Consider the following 17,027-nt stretch of genomic DNA (forward strand, 5'->3'; position numbering starts at 1 on the left):
CCCCTTTCTCTGAATTCCACTGATGGAATTAATATTCTCAGTGTTCTGAATTCCAGAATATATTACTTTCTGCTGGGAGAGCTCTGGCACTTGAATGATGAACACGATCACATATAAACTGATGTTCAAGGATATGAAAATTTTCCTAGGAATGCAAAAATCAGGTGTGCCATTTATCAAAACAGCTGTTATAATATCTACTCTCCTCCCATGTACTTACACTGTGAGGCAAAGCAGTCTGATGAGAGTGCCAGATATGAATCTAGAAATAGATGTATCCCCCCATAACTACCTCTGAACTTCTGATCTCCTTAATCAATATCATTTGGGTTGTCTAGCCTTCCATAAGAACTCAGAAATGACAATGATTCTGTGCATTCTTACACTCAGGGGACATCTAATTACTTAAAATTTCTTTGTTGAGTTACCCAGATAAAGATACATAATGGATCTTAATCAGGCTGGCTCTAGTAAAGAATCTTGTGATTGCTGAATCTCTATGTGTTGTGCAATGAATTTCTCTAAATGCCAGTAAGTCATTATGATTTTTTAAAGGAAAAATATATTAACATTACAGGTTTTTATAATATTCAATAATAATCATGATTTATAATGCATATTTAAAACATGATCTCTAAAGAGATTTATAGGTTATTAAAAGGTAAGCCATGAAATGTTAAATTTCAATGTAAGAATCAGGAGAACTAGACAAAGAAACAGAAACTCCTACCTATTTTGAGGCAAGAAATCACTGGAATCACATACTTACATATGAGTTGAACAATATATTAAAAGAGTATTAGAAAGAAGTTGATTTGAATGGTTTTCTTTGTGATTTGGTGCATTTTTCTAGGGATGTGTATTTCAAACTGTAGTCCTTGGATTTATTCTATTGAGGATACAATTTCCCTGTCCACACATCATTTAATATGCATCATTTTGTATTTTAAATATTTTGAAAAATTATAAAGGGTTCATGTGTATTTCAGGTAAAACAAAAATACTGTATTTTTTTCTAAAGATTTATCCCTATCTATCAATGCATATAAGAACTGGGGTACAAGCCAGAGGTGCAAGGGGTGTGAGAATTCACCAGAGACACAGTGGGGGGCAGAACAGGCGGATCTACTGAAATCCACAGCTGAGGGGAGCAGCAGGCGAGACAGGAGAGGTCTGCTGTGCTGTGTGGTCATCTCCCTGGCTGGGGATTGAACTTGGGCACAGTAACTAGTGATAGCTTGATAGCACTGAGACTTTAACCCCTGCACAACTAGGGAGGTCCAAAAATATGATATTTTTTTAAAAGTAGATATAAACAGATATACTATGAAATAGAATGATTCAACAGTGAGATGACACCATCTGGGTTAAACCCTATGTTCACTGTCAGCACTCCAGGGGCTATAGTATCACCTGCACTTTGCTAACCCAGAGGGACCCTAATAGCGCCAGTAACCTGGCCTTTTCTAAGTTTCATAATGTAGACTTTTGAAAACTCCATAACAAGATTCTCTTCATATGTTCTTGTCATCCAGAAATTTCTGGTATTTGAATTTTGATGTGGCCCCTCCTTACTGGCTGATTATTTTATAAAATCAAGGTAAATCAAAACTCCACATATGGCTTGGAGTCTTCTTATTCCATTACAGTTCCATTGTCTATTGCCACATAAGGGAAAGCAGAAAACTGTATCTTTATTTTTTTTTTTTTAACATTTGGAAGTAAAAGAATGTGAAGACAATCAGCATTCAAGTTGTCTTTCATGTTAATTCAAGAATCCAAACAGATTTCATGGCCTTGCTAAAGTTACCACCTTCTGACCTAGAACACGTGATAGTAAAGTCTGACTTAGGGCCTCCCTGGTGGTGCAGGGGGTTAAGTCTCAGCACTATGAATCTATCACCAGCCACTATAGCATGAGTTCGATCCCCAGCAAGGGAGATACCCACATGGCGTAGCAGGCCTCTCCTGTCTCATCTGCTGCTCCTCTTAGCAGTGTATTTCAGTGGGTCTGCCTGTTCTATTCCCCACTCTGTCTCAGGTGAATCCTCTCACCTCACACACCTCTGGCCTGTGTCCCAGTTCTTATATGAATAATTAAATAAAATAAATCTTTAAAAAATATAAAGTCTGACTTGAGTCTGTATTTCAATGCAATTGGTGCAAAGTAGTGCTTATTTGACTCCGTAAGTTAAAGAGAGAGAATAAAGGGATGATTAGTAAATAAGTGGTAGGAGGATCAAGTAGAGACCAACAGTATGTTCAAACGACCATCACTGATGCCAGCACATGCCAAGAGAAAGCATGAGCAAGCAGGGCCCCAGGGATCTGCACAGTGTAGAATACTATGTTCACACTCTCATGCTGCCCACATCAACTACTACATTGGCCATCCTGTTAAATTAATGTTGTTATTCTTAGTATTGAACATTAGGTAACTTGGTCTGGCTATAAATCATGAATTTTTCTGGGTTATAATTGAATGCAAACTACATACAAATTTACATAGAGTTGTATATTCCCACACAATGTTGTAATATAAAAATGACACATTATTGTTGTGGCTCGTAATTGTTTTTCTTTAAAGGGACCTATAAAACATACACATTTTAAAAATACTTATAGGGATAAAACTAACAATTAAGGTGTTTTCATGAAAACGGTGGTGCTAACATTTTTTAAAAGAGTAAAGCAACCTCTTAGGACCTTTAAATTAATTGTGATTGTGTCAAGAGTGTGGTGATGTTGATAAAATTAACTTAGTTTCAAGACTTCTGGTTTTGACTTGGAGGTTCTTTCCAATATAAGTTTCTTAACCGGGGAGCAGCTCAAATGATTTGTAGTTTCATAAAGCATTCTGAAAGACCATTTCACTGGCTGTAGAAAATAAACTCAGAATCAGATCCGTGTACCCAGCCTATGATAGAGTGCTACTTTCACGATGAGTCATACAACTTCTATAAAAAATTGCTGTATCACCGTAAAACCAAACTCCTTTCTATATTTCTGATCATGTTCCAGAACAATATGTACACAATGATTTAAGCATATTTTATGGAATTTCAAGATTGAATCTTCACATGAATATCATTTATTTATTTCCAAGGACCAAATTGTTCCTTTTTAAAGAAGTTTAAATTCTGGAAAAAGGGATCCTTTATTTCTGGATGGGTAGGGTCAGAGATTTCAATTTTGAAAACTAAGCTGTGGTAAGTGCTAAAAACTATAATAGCAACAAATTCTGGTAAGAAAAAGCAATGCCATTTTGAATATTTTCCACTTTTAAAATAATTATACTATCATTTTTCTCTCATTCATATCTCCCCACACTTACACACTTAGGGCAAAATTACCCTTAGAAATTGATTTTCAGTTTAACTTGGATTTGTACTTCTCATAGATCACATGTTCAGGCATCATTTATTTCCTTAAGGAGCTTAACGTAAATAAAATACTTAAATTTCCATATTAGTATATGTGTAGTTACAACTGCTTTAAGTTGTTGTTGACTTAATACCCCTTATTTACTCTTTCCAGTTAGTCTTTTTCTCCCCACTTGTTTATAAAGAACCTTTTAATAAAAACTGGGCACAACATATATCATAAAGGTGACCACATTAAGTATTGACTTTAAGTTAATACTTGCTTCTCAGCTTCTGGATACAGTCTACTACAGCACATAATTTCACTTGGGATACAATTTCCTACTTTTGCATACCACTGAAATCTGTGGAAGTTTTTCCAGGTGGACCTCCAGGACTCTCTTTCATGGGAAGCAAAACCCGTTCTTATCAGAGCAAAACCACAGATACCCAAAGACATTTTTATCTTAGCTACTTTCTTTCACTTGTGACCTTTTAAGATTTCCCCACAAGGACTTCAAAATCATTCGCTGTCACTGTGCAGTTTCTATGGAACCTCTTTCTTGTCTATCTCCTTTTATTTTTCTTGAACATCCAGATCAACAGTTAACATCTTCATGGAACTATAATATTTTTTTCAACATGATGTCATTGCTGTTTAATTACATTCACTATTTAGTGTGGGGTACCCTGTCTATTACTCCAACTCTCTGCCCACTGCATCCCCCAAATGCATGCCTAGTTTTATTTTCTTTTTGTTAGTGGAGTCATCAGCATTTAAACGACTGTAGCTCAAACCTGAGAATAATTCTTACAGTTTATTTTCCTCTTCCTTTTAGAGATCGTCTAGCTGTTACCCTACAGCAGAGGTAGTAAACAGGTCCTATTGATTTTTGTCTGTGGGGTGGCCTGGGTATCTATTCTGTCCTGTCCAGCCCCACCAACAAGGGCTAGTTCTAGTCTCATTATCACATGCATGATTTATTGCGACAATTCCCTGAGTCATGTCTCTGAGGGCATGTCTCCTGTCTCAACTCCTCTCATCAATCCTACACTGCTATTTTTCTAAAAGAGACTTTGGTTTGGCCTTTTTTTTTGCTTAAAAAACAAAACAAAAACAAAGCAGTATCTAATTTTTTTTTCCCATTTACTACAGAATAAAACATCAACTCCTTGATACATTGTTTGGGACACTGCACAAAATGATACCAAAATAACACTTAGGGATCCTTTTCGTATTTCCTATACAAATAGAAGATACACCTACACCAGCTAAATACTGTACATTCCCATCTCAGAATTTTGCTCAGTATTTCTTTTTGCCTGCACTATTTACATGGGTGGTTTCCCCTTATTACTGAGGACCTGGTTCAAAGGCCACATTCTCCATAAATGTTTTTCTTATCATTGTCATTTCAATGAATTCCCTGTTCAGCATTCTTGTATCAACAACTAATATTTTACTTACATATTTTAACTCAGTGAAATTATGTGCATAAGTGCATGACCTCTAGCAGACTGTAGATATTACTCAAAATTTCCAGAATCTATTCCTGTGTCCCAGCCTTCATCATATAAATTTATACTTTACTTGTAGTAGGAATTTTATTATTAAATTTCATTGATTGAAGTACTGTTCTCTTGAATCTCAGTGATGGTTAGTCTTGTTCTGTATAAAGATCCATTTCTTAATGACTGTTGAACTCTTTAATACCAATTATTGGCAGATATCAGATAATTTTGACATGTTTCTGTATTATTATTAAATTTTATAACTGAACATTAACATAGGATTCTTTGTGATTCAACACTTTCTGAAATTACATCAAAAATTAAAATTAAGTATAAAGAGGTAAGACTTATGGGTTAATAACTTTCTTAAAAAACAGAAACTTATTTTTAGCTAAACTTTGTTATTATGTCCTCTCTCTATTTTAACAGAAGTTTAAATATTTTCCAGCAGCTATAAAACCAAGAGCTCATGCGCGCACGGGCGCGCACCCACACATACCCCACCCCCAAAATGGACAGTGTTCAGACATGAGATTCCTATTTATCCAGCAGTTGGGTGTCTTCAATGGGGATGCAAATGATGATTGCATCACTTGCAAGACTAAGAAGAAAAAGTATGAACTATTTAACATGATTAGTGGTGAGCAATGCTATCAAGCAAATGTGTATGTGTGACTGCGTACATAGCTCAATATAGAGATGATTTATCTATACACACATAGGCATGTATGTGAATACACAGAGCTCCTACTCCTTCCCTTCTTGTCTCCTTACCAAGCACAGACAATGATTCTTTCACATTTTTCTACCTGAGCCATTATTGTCACTAATGAATGGGAATCTTTGTTAACTGCTTGAATAATGTAAATGATACTAAATCATCCTACCCTAAGTGCTAATTCTAATACATGCATCTGAAGGGCAAAACAGTTTCAATAACACCTTTGCCAATGGGAATGCAGCATATTCAAGAATTTTTTGGTGATGTTTTGTATTGTTTCAACAAGTGTTTTCAAGCTAGCCATAATGGTTGCTCTTAAGTTTGGTATGTGCTTGATATGCTGGTGTGATAACTAATCATCTTCCTATGTCCTATTTTCCAATATAAGAACTATTTTTCCTATTAAATTGGTTTGCTTTGTTCTTTCTAAAAGAACATTTAACTTTAGTCTTCTAATTTTTTTTTTGTTTTACAAGTTAAGTCTTTGAAATCAAAATGTGCTTTTCCATAACAGAACCCAGAGCTCTGAACTGATCTCTCTGCTTTCAGACAAATGCAACACTGTTTGAATGTGGCACATTGAGAGTTTGTTTCATTTCAAGGTCTCTTTCAATTCCCTTTATTTTGCCCCTATACTAATGGTACAACGTGACACTGTACTCCACAGGGACACCAATTTAATTACTTTTTAAGTAGAATTACAAAAGCTTTAGGACTAAATTATATAACCTTAGATAAATTTAATTAAGCATTTTTATTTAAAAATGTTTTTTATTCAAAAAATGGTTTTAAAGGGCCTCCCTGGTGGTACAAGGGATATGGTGGTGCAAGGGATATGATAGCACTATGAAGCTATCCACAGCTACTACAACAACAGTTTGATCCCTGCCAGGGAGCTAACCCACATGTCACTGCAGACCTCTACTGCTTCACATGCTGCTCCCCTCAGCAGTGTATTTTAGTAGATCCACCTGTTCTGCTGCCCACTCTGTCTCTGGTGAATCCTCTCACTCCACCACCACCTCTGGCCTACATCCCAACTTTTGTATGCATAAATAAATAAATCTTTAAAAATGGCTTTATAGAGTCAGAAAAGGATTTATTTGGGTCAAGGATCAAGCATTTCTATTCTTCCATATTAACACATAGCACTGAATAGAAAATCATTCAAACGTTTCTTTGTGTCTTAACTGTCTAAAGTATAAGGAATTTATCCCAAACAACCAAAATAGGACAAACTGATCAAATAAGTTCTCCTGATAACAGTAAGTAGGACTTGATTATAATCACAGTGAAGAGATCAGAATATGATAGGAAGAGATTAAGATGAATATGAAATATCCAATATAATTTAAGGGAATCAGAAAATGTTGCCTTTTGCATCCAATGCTCACAGAATGCCCACCCTACACTGATAATCTCATTTCCACCTTGACATGACCTTCATTAGGGAAGGGTTTTCATATGGTACACAGTGCCCACACTTAGATGTAATGGTTTTCAATAAGAATTGCATTAATGTAAAAAAAATAATAACAGTACAAAACACAACAAAACAAAAACAGACAATTATAAACCAGAGACATCCTGCAGGGGAGGAGGCAGGAGAGGGATCAGAGGGAGGGAGGGAGGAGCACAGGGGACTGAGGTGATGGTGCACAGGTGCCTTGGGGAAGGAAACTCTATGGGGACCACACCTGAGGGGGTTGGGGGAAGCAAATATTGTTTAAAAATGAACAATGATGTAAAAAAAATAAAAAGAGAAAAAAATAAGAATTGCAAAGCAGTATGTTTGACTTCCAAATGCCCATTAGCTAAGAACAAATACAGATGTACACGGGTCAAGGACAGCCATAGAAAACTGTTCAATGACCTTTCCATACTAAAGTCTTTTAAAGGTTCTTTTTACATAGACCATCTCATTTTCACCCACTTTTTCTAATCAATAATTGTCTGTGATAGTTCTCTCCTTAAGTGGGGGCACATTTGCATAGTTCTTCCACTCTGCTCATTTCAGATGTTAGTCACATCAATTTCAAAGTCTTCTAAGATTTTTAACCAATACTAGTAACTGAGGAAAATGAATTTCACAGACAAACAAGACATAATAAATCTTAGTATCTCTATAATATTATTTCTGGTACTCACCCACTCTTCATAGATTAGCTCTCTCTAAAGCCTTGCAAAGGAACTACTTGTCATATCTTATCTTGAGAGTTTTCCCACTAATTCTCTACACTCCTATTATTGCAAGTTTTGATTCTGTTGTTATTCATCAGATGTTTTCCCTTAAACTTCCCTCATACTTCCCACATAAATATTTGTCTTTATTTCTTATAATGTTATGCATTATATGAAAAATATCATAGTGCATGGTGATCATTTCGATCACACAGATGATTTAGATGAATTTTAATTTTATATGGACTGTAATGAAATGGTTTATGTATGTTAATCTTCTTGAATGTAGTCTTATTATGATTACTGATAATTTTATAATGATTATTAAAGGAGAATGTCTTTTTCTAAGGTATCCAGAGATGAAATATGATATTCTGTAACTCACTTTTAGAGTAAACGAAAGTCAGAAAAATTTGAAAAAAGTAAGAGTCAATAAAGGAAAACTATTCAGTTTCATAAATAATCAGGAAAATGCAAATAACAATTTATACAATTTATGCCCACCAAATGCTAAATATTTAAAAATCTAAAATGCCAACATTGGAGAGAATAAACACTACAAAGAAATGAAGTTTTGTGAACTAGAGCTAAAAGCATCAATACAGATGAAACTCAGAAATAACAGTAAGGAAAATAATTGCAAAGAATCTGTATGTTAACACTCAAGATCCAGGATCCTAATTATCTCTTCAGTAAAAAAAGTGGTATGTGTTTGGAGGTGGTAGTATATTCTAAATTAAATGCATCATCAACACAATTTTCATCATTCTTTAAATGACAGACATTCATTAGATAAATAGAGAGATAGAGATATACACACATACATGTATGTGTTATTTAGAATGTCTGAATACTTTCAAAATTATAAAAATAAAGCAAATCAAAGGAAGAAAAAAAGTTGCGGTGGTAATTATTAACCCCAGCAAAGAGTTAGAGAATTAGGTTTAGGGTTGATAAGAAAAATGATGAGCTGAATGAAAATAAAATGCAAAGCTCTAAGAAAGACTTAACAGTTAAATCTATTATGTGAATCACTAAATTCTAGCTGCCTTTGGATCGTATAACCAAGGGGCCTTTCTCCATAATTATTTCATTGATTTCAGAACAAAATGTTTATTTCTGTAGGGACTATGAGGTATAAGAGGAACACGTGTTTGTTTTGTTATAATTTTGTCTCTAGTACTTCTGCTGATATGACACCATTTTGATTCTTATCATGAATTAAACAGAGGCCTTAGCTGAGACTTCTTTATACACTGAACTAATTAATTGACTAATTAATCACTATTTTTATCACCACTGAGTGTGACAAAATATACAAAACCAAGCAGAAAATATTCCTGAAATCCTCCCCAGGGTTTTTAAGGCATTTGCCGGGACTCCTAGGACCCTCACGAGGGTTTTTTATCCACCTTGCTGAGACGAGTTTGGTTGCTTTCACCAAAACATTTCTAACAGTTCTCTTTCCCAGGGAGACAACTGCTACAACTTGAGCAGCAACGCCTAGCTCATGGACTTTAATTGTGTTTTTCCCCTGGTGTATCCAGATACTTCTCTCTGCTCAGTAATTATTTTATTCTTTAAACCTACCAAAGTGAGCAGTCATGTTAGTGTTAGATCTATTATTACAACCCGTTTTGAGTGCAAATGAATTTGAGGACTATCTAAGCTTAAATTAAACTTCAATTGTACACAATCTGCTTTAAAATCTATTCTGAGCAAAAAATACACACTTGGTAATAGATCTTATTTTAAAATATACTTTTTAAAGATGTGTTGATGATTGATTGTACTTAAAAGCAGTTTTAAATGAAAGAATGCCCTTAAGGCACTTGCATGTAACCAAAAAGCAAACATGTTCACAATGAACATTGTAATTAAGAAAATAAACAGAAATCTAAATTTTCTCAACAAAATGTAGTTTCTTGGCATAATACGTAAAAATGAGGATTTGGCTTTAGTCTATTGGTACTTAATCCTTAGATGTCATTCAAATTCAGAAATATTTATTATGTAGAGCTATTCAGTACATTTCCACCATATTAGAAAGGGTGATACTGCAATTCTTCTTAGTCTAGGGTTCACTAGTAGGAAGGAAAGAAAAAAAAAGAATTCAAAATGCCAAATTCCACCATGCTGTCAACTCCTACCCTCCCTTTATGAAAGAGGAACTGCCTTCTGTCCCTAATCTAGGGACAAGTTACCTTCAATCTGCTGTGAAATATCTTTGATAAAATCTGAATTTACCTGTCTGGGCCAGGAAGGTCACAGTTTTCTTAAGTCACAATTTTAGAAATCATGGAATTATTTTTCCTTTTATTTCACCCATTCTTATTCAAATTATTAACTGAAGTTTTAAGATTTTCTTCTATAATTGATTTCTTTTTTCCTACATAGACCACTCCGATTTTGGTTAATGTATCAATTACCGCAAAGTTTGAACTAGTACTTTCAGTAGCAAAACATTTTCTCAAATATTTTCATTGTAGCATTTCCTTGTTTAAAAGTGTTTTCACAAGTCTGTTAGCACTGACCAAAACTTATTTCCCTGCACTTCAAAAGTGTCTATTAACAGGTCCCTCTGTATCTATTAATTAACATTTTTTTTTGTCATTTAATTTTTATAACATCCAGGTTAAGATACTGCTAAATTGCTTTATCTGGATCAAAACTTATTACTGGTTTAGGTACAGTTTCATTAAAAAACACTATGTGGGGAAACAGATCAAACCAAATACCCTTTTAGTCACCTATTTTGTACTTGAGATTTACAACAGTTTTATTTTTCTGATTTCACCCCATAGTCAAAATATACATATCACTTCACTTGAAGCTCACAACTCTCCTTAAATTATTCTTTCTTATGGTAGTGCATTAATCCTATAACTAACTGTTAAAAGACAATAAAATAATTGGCAATTAAATATTTTCAAATAATGTTTATGGTTTCTTATTACATACTTTGGGACATAATTAAATATAGCTGGAAAACTGTCCTAACACCTAATTTTGGAGTTTCCTCTAGTACATGAAGCTGCTAAGTCAGAGTTAAGGGCACTGTTTATTTGGGGACTCAGTTTAAAGAGAAATGACCATTCATTGGAGTCAGTAGAAGATGCATCACATTCTCATAAGAAGTAGAACTTGAAACATCTCTTGAATTAATGGTAGGTTCAACGAAGTGTTTTAGTCAAAATACAGAAATTGAGAAAAAAATGCTAAGGTCACCATGAACAAGCTATCAGTGCAAAATAGATAATGGGCTAGCCGAACAGAAATAGTGGCTATTGGGAGGCAATAGAGATAGATGATGATGACTCAACAAAAACAAAGCAAACAATCCAGTCAAAAAAATAGGCAGAAGAGCTAAAAAGACATTTCTCCAAGGAATGGAGGAAATGCAAATGACCAACAGGCATATGAAAAATGTTCAGCATCACTTATAATCAGGGAAATGCAAATCAAAACCACAATGAACAAATGTTGGTGAGGATATAGAGAACAAGGAACACTCTTACACTGCTGGTGGGAATGCAGACAGGTCCAACCACTATGGAAAGCTGTGTGGAGGACCCTCAAATTACTAAAAATGGAGATACCATTTGATCCATCAATTCCAGTCTTAGGAATCTACCCAAAAGACACAAAAACATTAATTCAAAAGGAAAACCTGCATGTTTACTGCAGCACTACTTACAATAGCTAAGATATGGAAACAACCTAACTGCCCCCAAACATGTGACTGGATCAAGAAGATGTGGTACATATACACAATGAAATGCTATTGAGCCATCAAAAACGATAAACTCATGTCATTTGCAACAACATGGATGGGGCTGGAAGGGATTATGCTCAGTGAAATAAGTGAGAAGGAAAAAGAAAACTATCATATGGTTTCACTTATAGGAAGAATGTAGAAGAATCTAACGAGGGATCGGGGGAAAAAAGGCAAAACTAGCAGCCAAATTATAAATTGGAAACATTCAGCAGGTGAGAGGGAGGGAGAGGGATGAAAACAGTGACAGGAAGAGCAGAAGAGACTATGGTGATGGTTCACTGGTGACTAGGTGTTGGGATATTTTAGGGGGACTTCACTTGAGAGGGGAAATCAAATGTTGTACAAAAATGAAAAAATGATATTTTATATATATATGCATACATATTAAAAAAGAGTAGGTATTAAAAATTGTACATTTGAGTTAGTGCACATAAATCTAGGACCTTAATATAAGAAGTCAGCATATTTAAGCAGATGATGTGTTAATGCAGTCTTATATATAGCAGATGCTTTATGGTCATATTTTCCAAAATTGTAGGCATAAAAATGTCAATAATGATCCAGCAGCAAGAATGACAAGTCACAGAAGTGATCAAAGCACCAATATTATTGGGAGGATCAATAGTAAATCCAATTTCATTTCCCATGTGGTGGTCCATATTCACTATGCTCATGTCTTTTAAAACCCTCTTAGGGAAAGAATTTTATTCTGACTTAGGAGAAATGAAAAAAACAACATATGACATAATTTTGCCAAACTTCTATGATTATACCAAATGTTGGAATGAAGGCTAAAGCATCATCCATAGAAATAATATTAGGGGCCATCAAGAAGTCTTCTAGGGGCCTCCCTGGTGGTGCAAGGGGTTAAGCACAGCACTGTAAAGCTGTCTGCAGCCTCTGCAGCACAAGTTTGATCACGGCCGACCAGGGAGCTACCGACATGGCGCAGCAGACCTCTCCTGTCATGTCCGCTGCTCCCCTTAACAGTGTATTTCAGTCAGTCTGTCTGTTCTGTTCCCCGCTCTGTCTCTGGTGAACCCTCTACCCCCACACCTCTGGCCTGTACCCCAGTTCTTGTATGCATCAATAAATAAATCTTTAAAAAGAAGACTTCTAAAATTTGAACAATTGAGATGACCATTTATTACTTTAACTTTCCCTGAAAATACTTTAATTGTTCAACTGATATCAATTTTGAGATGACTATTACACGTAACAAAAGTCATTATCAAAACAAGAGTTGGCTTTCAAACCCCAGAAAGAATAGTGCAAATGTGTAAAATCACTCTAAGCAATCTGAGATCATCTGCAGTGACCAGAGATATGGTTGTACAGGAAGCATTCTGTGAATGCCTCGAGGGCTACTTAGATATATTACTTGACAAGGGCATAACCATATATTTCTAACTTTGTTAGTATTTCACAATCTTTCAAAATACATTTCTCTAAATCTGTATAAATATGAATCATTTTTCTCCCCTATCTTGAGTTCTTAGATATGTTTATGATTTTGAAATGTGAATAAGCCAGGGTTTATATTAATTTAAAGAAATAGTAAATACAGAAATATAAGAAAAAACAATAACCAGAGCTCAAGAGGTATCTCTAAATCCTTTAACAACAATGCCCAAAATTAAGTATTTGAAACCCAGTTAAGTGATGCTTCAGTCAGTGGTTCACTGAACGCAGAGGACACTATTCCACATGCACCTTGAAGATTTAAAAAAATGACTTACTGGTTTTAATCATGACTTTTAAATAGTGGTCTTAAGGCCTTAGCACAGAGGATAAAAAGCTGTCATTTTGATGTGATATACAGATTTCATCTTTGGAGTATAAAATATCCAACAACCAGAAATTCAAAAAAGTTGATATTAACAATCTTTACTTTCATCATATTTTTAAGTTCTACCCCCATTGTTTTTATATGTTTGTTAAAACTATTTGTGAAAAACTGCCTTGCTAATATATAACAACACAGGAATAAGAGAGAATGTTGACTGAATTAAGATGAATGAAGAGGGAGTTATTTTCAGAATTACTTACATGACCTAGTGTAATATACTTGGCTTTTTTTTAAATCTAGTAACAACAGGGTGAATTTGTTACACCATCAATTTGAGTAGAACCCAGAAGCATTACCAATAACACTGTTGTGTTACCCTAAACAATATAAAAATAATAGCAATAGTGATGAAAATTCCGAGGTCAGCTCCATTACACATTCTCTATAAAAATATTTTTGTTCATCTGTATGAACAAGAATATGAAAATTTCACATAAACAAATGCTATGCTTATTTGATGTGAGAGGTTTGGAGCTGCTTCTTCACCTGGTATTGAAACCACCAAGCCAAACACAAGAAGAATAGGAGGATCAGTACAGGGTAGAGTTCTATGACTGCGTTAGTCTCACTCCCACAAACTCAGACATGCTAGAATAAGGGAGGCAGTTCTATTGGGTTTCATGGTGGCAGGCATAAGAAGAGGCAAGGACTTTAAGTTTAAATGCTCTGGATATTTTAGTTCCATCTCCCTCTGAAGCATCTGGTATTTGTATGAGGAATGGTTAAATTCAAAATTATTTTATGTCTCTATTTGATTTCAGATCTACTACATCTTAACATCTTTAGCAATCAGGAATCTACAACAGTCAAATTTATGTCTTACCCACACCACCAAGTTAGTGAAATAAAAATTATGATATGATTTAAAAATCTTCTTACCTTCACATCTTTGACATTCATCCTTGTTCCTTCCTTTCCAACAAAGATATCATCAATGTCCACAAGGATATACCTGTCTAAGGATAAGGTGAGCCTCTTCCCTGACAAGAACGAAACAGCATCTATAAAGATGAGCTTGTGCAGCCAAAAGTTTAAGTTGTTGCCAAAAAGAACTCGCTGAATTCCATCATGAAGCCCCAGATCCTGAATCACTGTGGCATGGAATGGTTTGCTGGGTGAGGATGAAAGGGGCTTTTCTGTCTGTAATTCAGTTAAAAGCACGGGCTGGTAGGTTGAATGATTATACTGGAAAATAGTCCAGTCTTCGCCAGGAAGCGGGCCTTTCTCAACCTTGGGGGCTTTGGTAATATGCAGCAAAGGAGACTGAGGGTTGACAAAACAGTCTCGTAGAGCTAGATTATTGAGAAGGGTCAATGGAAAGCCTTTGAGTTGTGTACTTGGTAAGCTGTTCTCATTGGCTTTATGAAAACCAATTATACTAACACTGTATTCCACACAGTATTTTTCTAAAAGCTCTCGATTCCATGAGTCCATGCTGACATACTTCAGAATGTTTTCATAAATAACTAAAATATATTTGCCTTTACTATTATCCGTAAGAGGAGGTATATCACCCTTTCCGGGGGCGATGACCATGTGATATTGAAATCGGCTGGACTCCAATATAGCAATGATATCTTGACCCAGTTGTGAGTACTGACTCTCCACAAACAGGAGCACAGTAGGATCAGTTTTGGATGTATCGATGGGTTTAACTGTTTTCAGCTCCATCGACCGATATGGTAGAATTTTGACGTCAGCACATTCTGCTTCTGCAGTAGTTTCAATAAGCGACATTTCCTGTTTATAGCCGGAGTAGAGGAAATAAGCAGAAATGACAATGCTCACCAAGCAAAAGGTAGCTAAGAGAACAATCAATGTTCGAAAACTTCTCCGCAGTTTCACAATTAGATTCATCTTTTAAAATACTGCTTTGGAAGCTCTGTCCAGTTTCTTTTCCTAAAGTGCCATAGTGAATAAAGCACGAGATGGTACAAATATCACTTCCGAAAAGTTCATGTAACCATGGCAAACCATGTAAAACGTTGGGAGTGATCACAACCAAGTTAATACTGGAAAGCAATGGTGCCAGAGAGCCAAAGAAGAGATTCCAAATATGTCCAATATCAAAGATTGCTGTAGAATCCTTTAAACATTATCTGAAAAAGGAGAAATAAAATGACTAAGGCAAAATTAGAAGTTGAATATTTACATACATACACAGAAGTGAAAAAATGCACGTAGAAAGGACAATTTCAGTATGCTAATATGTTAAAATATTAATAACCAGACATTTATGATCTAGACTTTACTACTTAGAGAATAGATTTTTCATGTCCTCAAGAGTATAAAACATGATTTTATGTTGCAGAGTTATCCACATATTTATGGAAATATATTATGATCATTTTTCAAATTAAGACCCTGAAAACACAGGGGTAAGAAAGAAAGCATTAGGGTAAAATGTTAATTACTATTAGCGTTACTTGTACAGGGCTGGCAAACATTACGAACATAGTATTTAGAAAATAAGGTGTTTGTGCAGGGTTGAAGTAGTGGAGCATGTTCTTAAGTGTCTGGGGAGGCAAGCTGAGGAACTTTTAGGTAGATCGCAGTAGTAGATTTTTCCCTTAATAACAGATCCTTTTCTGAAATCACAGACACTTGGTCCCATTCAGAAGAAAGCCAAAGAGAGTATCTCTCTATCTCCATCCTGTATTCCATTCCTGAATTCCTCCAAGTTCTTATTATTTGATGCAAAATCCATTTAAGCAAACATGGAATCAGCTTCCCCTTCACATATTGCTACACTGCACTGTCCAGGAAGAACAAAACTCTAATTCACTTACTTTGGGGTTTTGTTTAATATTTTAAAAAGAAATTTAATCAGGAATTGAAAAAAGCTAGGCATATGATAAGTGAATATTTTGTTTAATCTTTATTCTGACATCAAGAATGTGATTTATATGACTTTTATTTTTGAATCTACAAAAAATGAGATGTCAATTTTGCATATTAGAACAGCTCATTCCACCAAGAAATAGTGAAAAAGAAATTAAAAGCATATGGAACAAGAATCTGCCAATAAAAGAATAAATAAAATTTAAATGTGACATTTATTGAACATTAATATGATCAAAGTTAGAAGAATGATAGATACATATCAACACTGCTGTAGATAAATACGAGAGAGAGAGGGAGAGAGAGAGAGAGAGAGAGAGAGAGAGAGAGAGAGAGAGAATATGAATGTGCGTTTCTGTCCTTGGTTCTTGGCAAAGAGTTCTCAAAATCTTTGTAAATTCCCAGGTAATAAAAGATCTAGGAACAACTTGTGTTTTAATATTTGTTTTTATGTCCTGGTTTCTGACACAGGGCTTATGAGGGAATACTTGGTGGGCTCCTAATGGGGACTGGTCACCAGAAAGATCAAACTTTTCAACTCTATCCATAACCTTTGACAAGGGGTAGAGAAACTAGAAACTGAGTTACTGATCAATCATTTCCACATGACGGTGCCTTCATACAAATCCCAATAGCAGGGGATTTGGAGAGAGTTGATGAGTGCACACATCCAACTCCACATGGACAAGTTCCTGTACTCAGGACCCTCCCAGATCTTGCCCTATATATCTCTCAATCTGGCTGTTCATCTTTGCCCTTATTGCATAATAAACTTTGCAGTGT

General features: G+C 35.1%; 1 protein-coding gene across 1 annotated transcript in view; it reads right to left on the reverse strand.

Moving 5' to 3' along the window:
* LOC311183247 (bifunctional heparan sulfate N-deacetylase/N-sulfotransferase 4) overlaps positions 1-15,260 on the reverse strand; it is a gene marked incomplete at both ends in the record, with an annotated part of 190,047 nt that extends 174,787 nt beyond the window's left edge. The window contains one exon of the mRNA XM_084252604.1: positions 14,283-15,260. Within this exon, the coding sequence (XP_084108730.1) occupies positions 14,283-15,260 (978 nt within the window). The remainder of the gene's footprint in view (positions 1-14,282) is intronic.
* Positions 15,261-17,027: the final 1,767 nt, after the last annotated feature.

This window comes from Talpa europaea (genome assembly GCF_964194135.1).
Source record: "Talpa europaea genome assembly, chromosome: 13".
Taxonomy (NCBI): domain Eukaryota; kingdom Metazoa; phylum Chordata; class Mammalia; order Eulipotyphla; family Talpidae; genus Talpa; species Talpa europaea.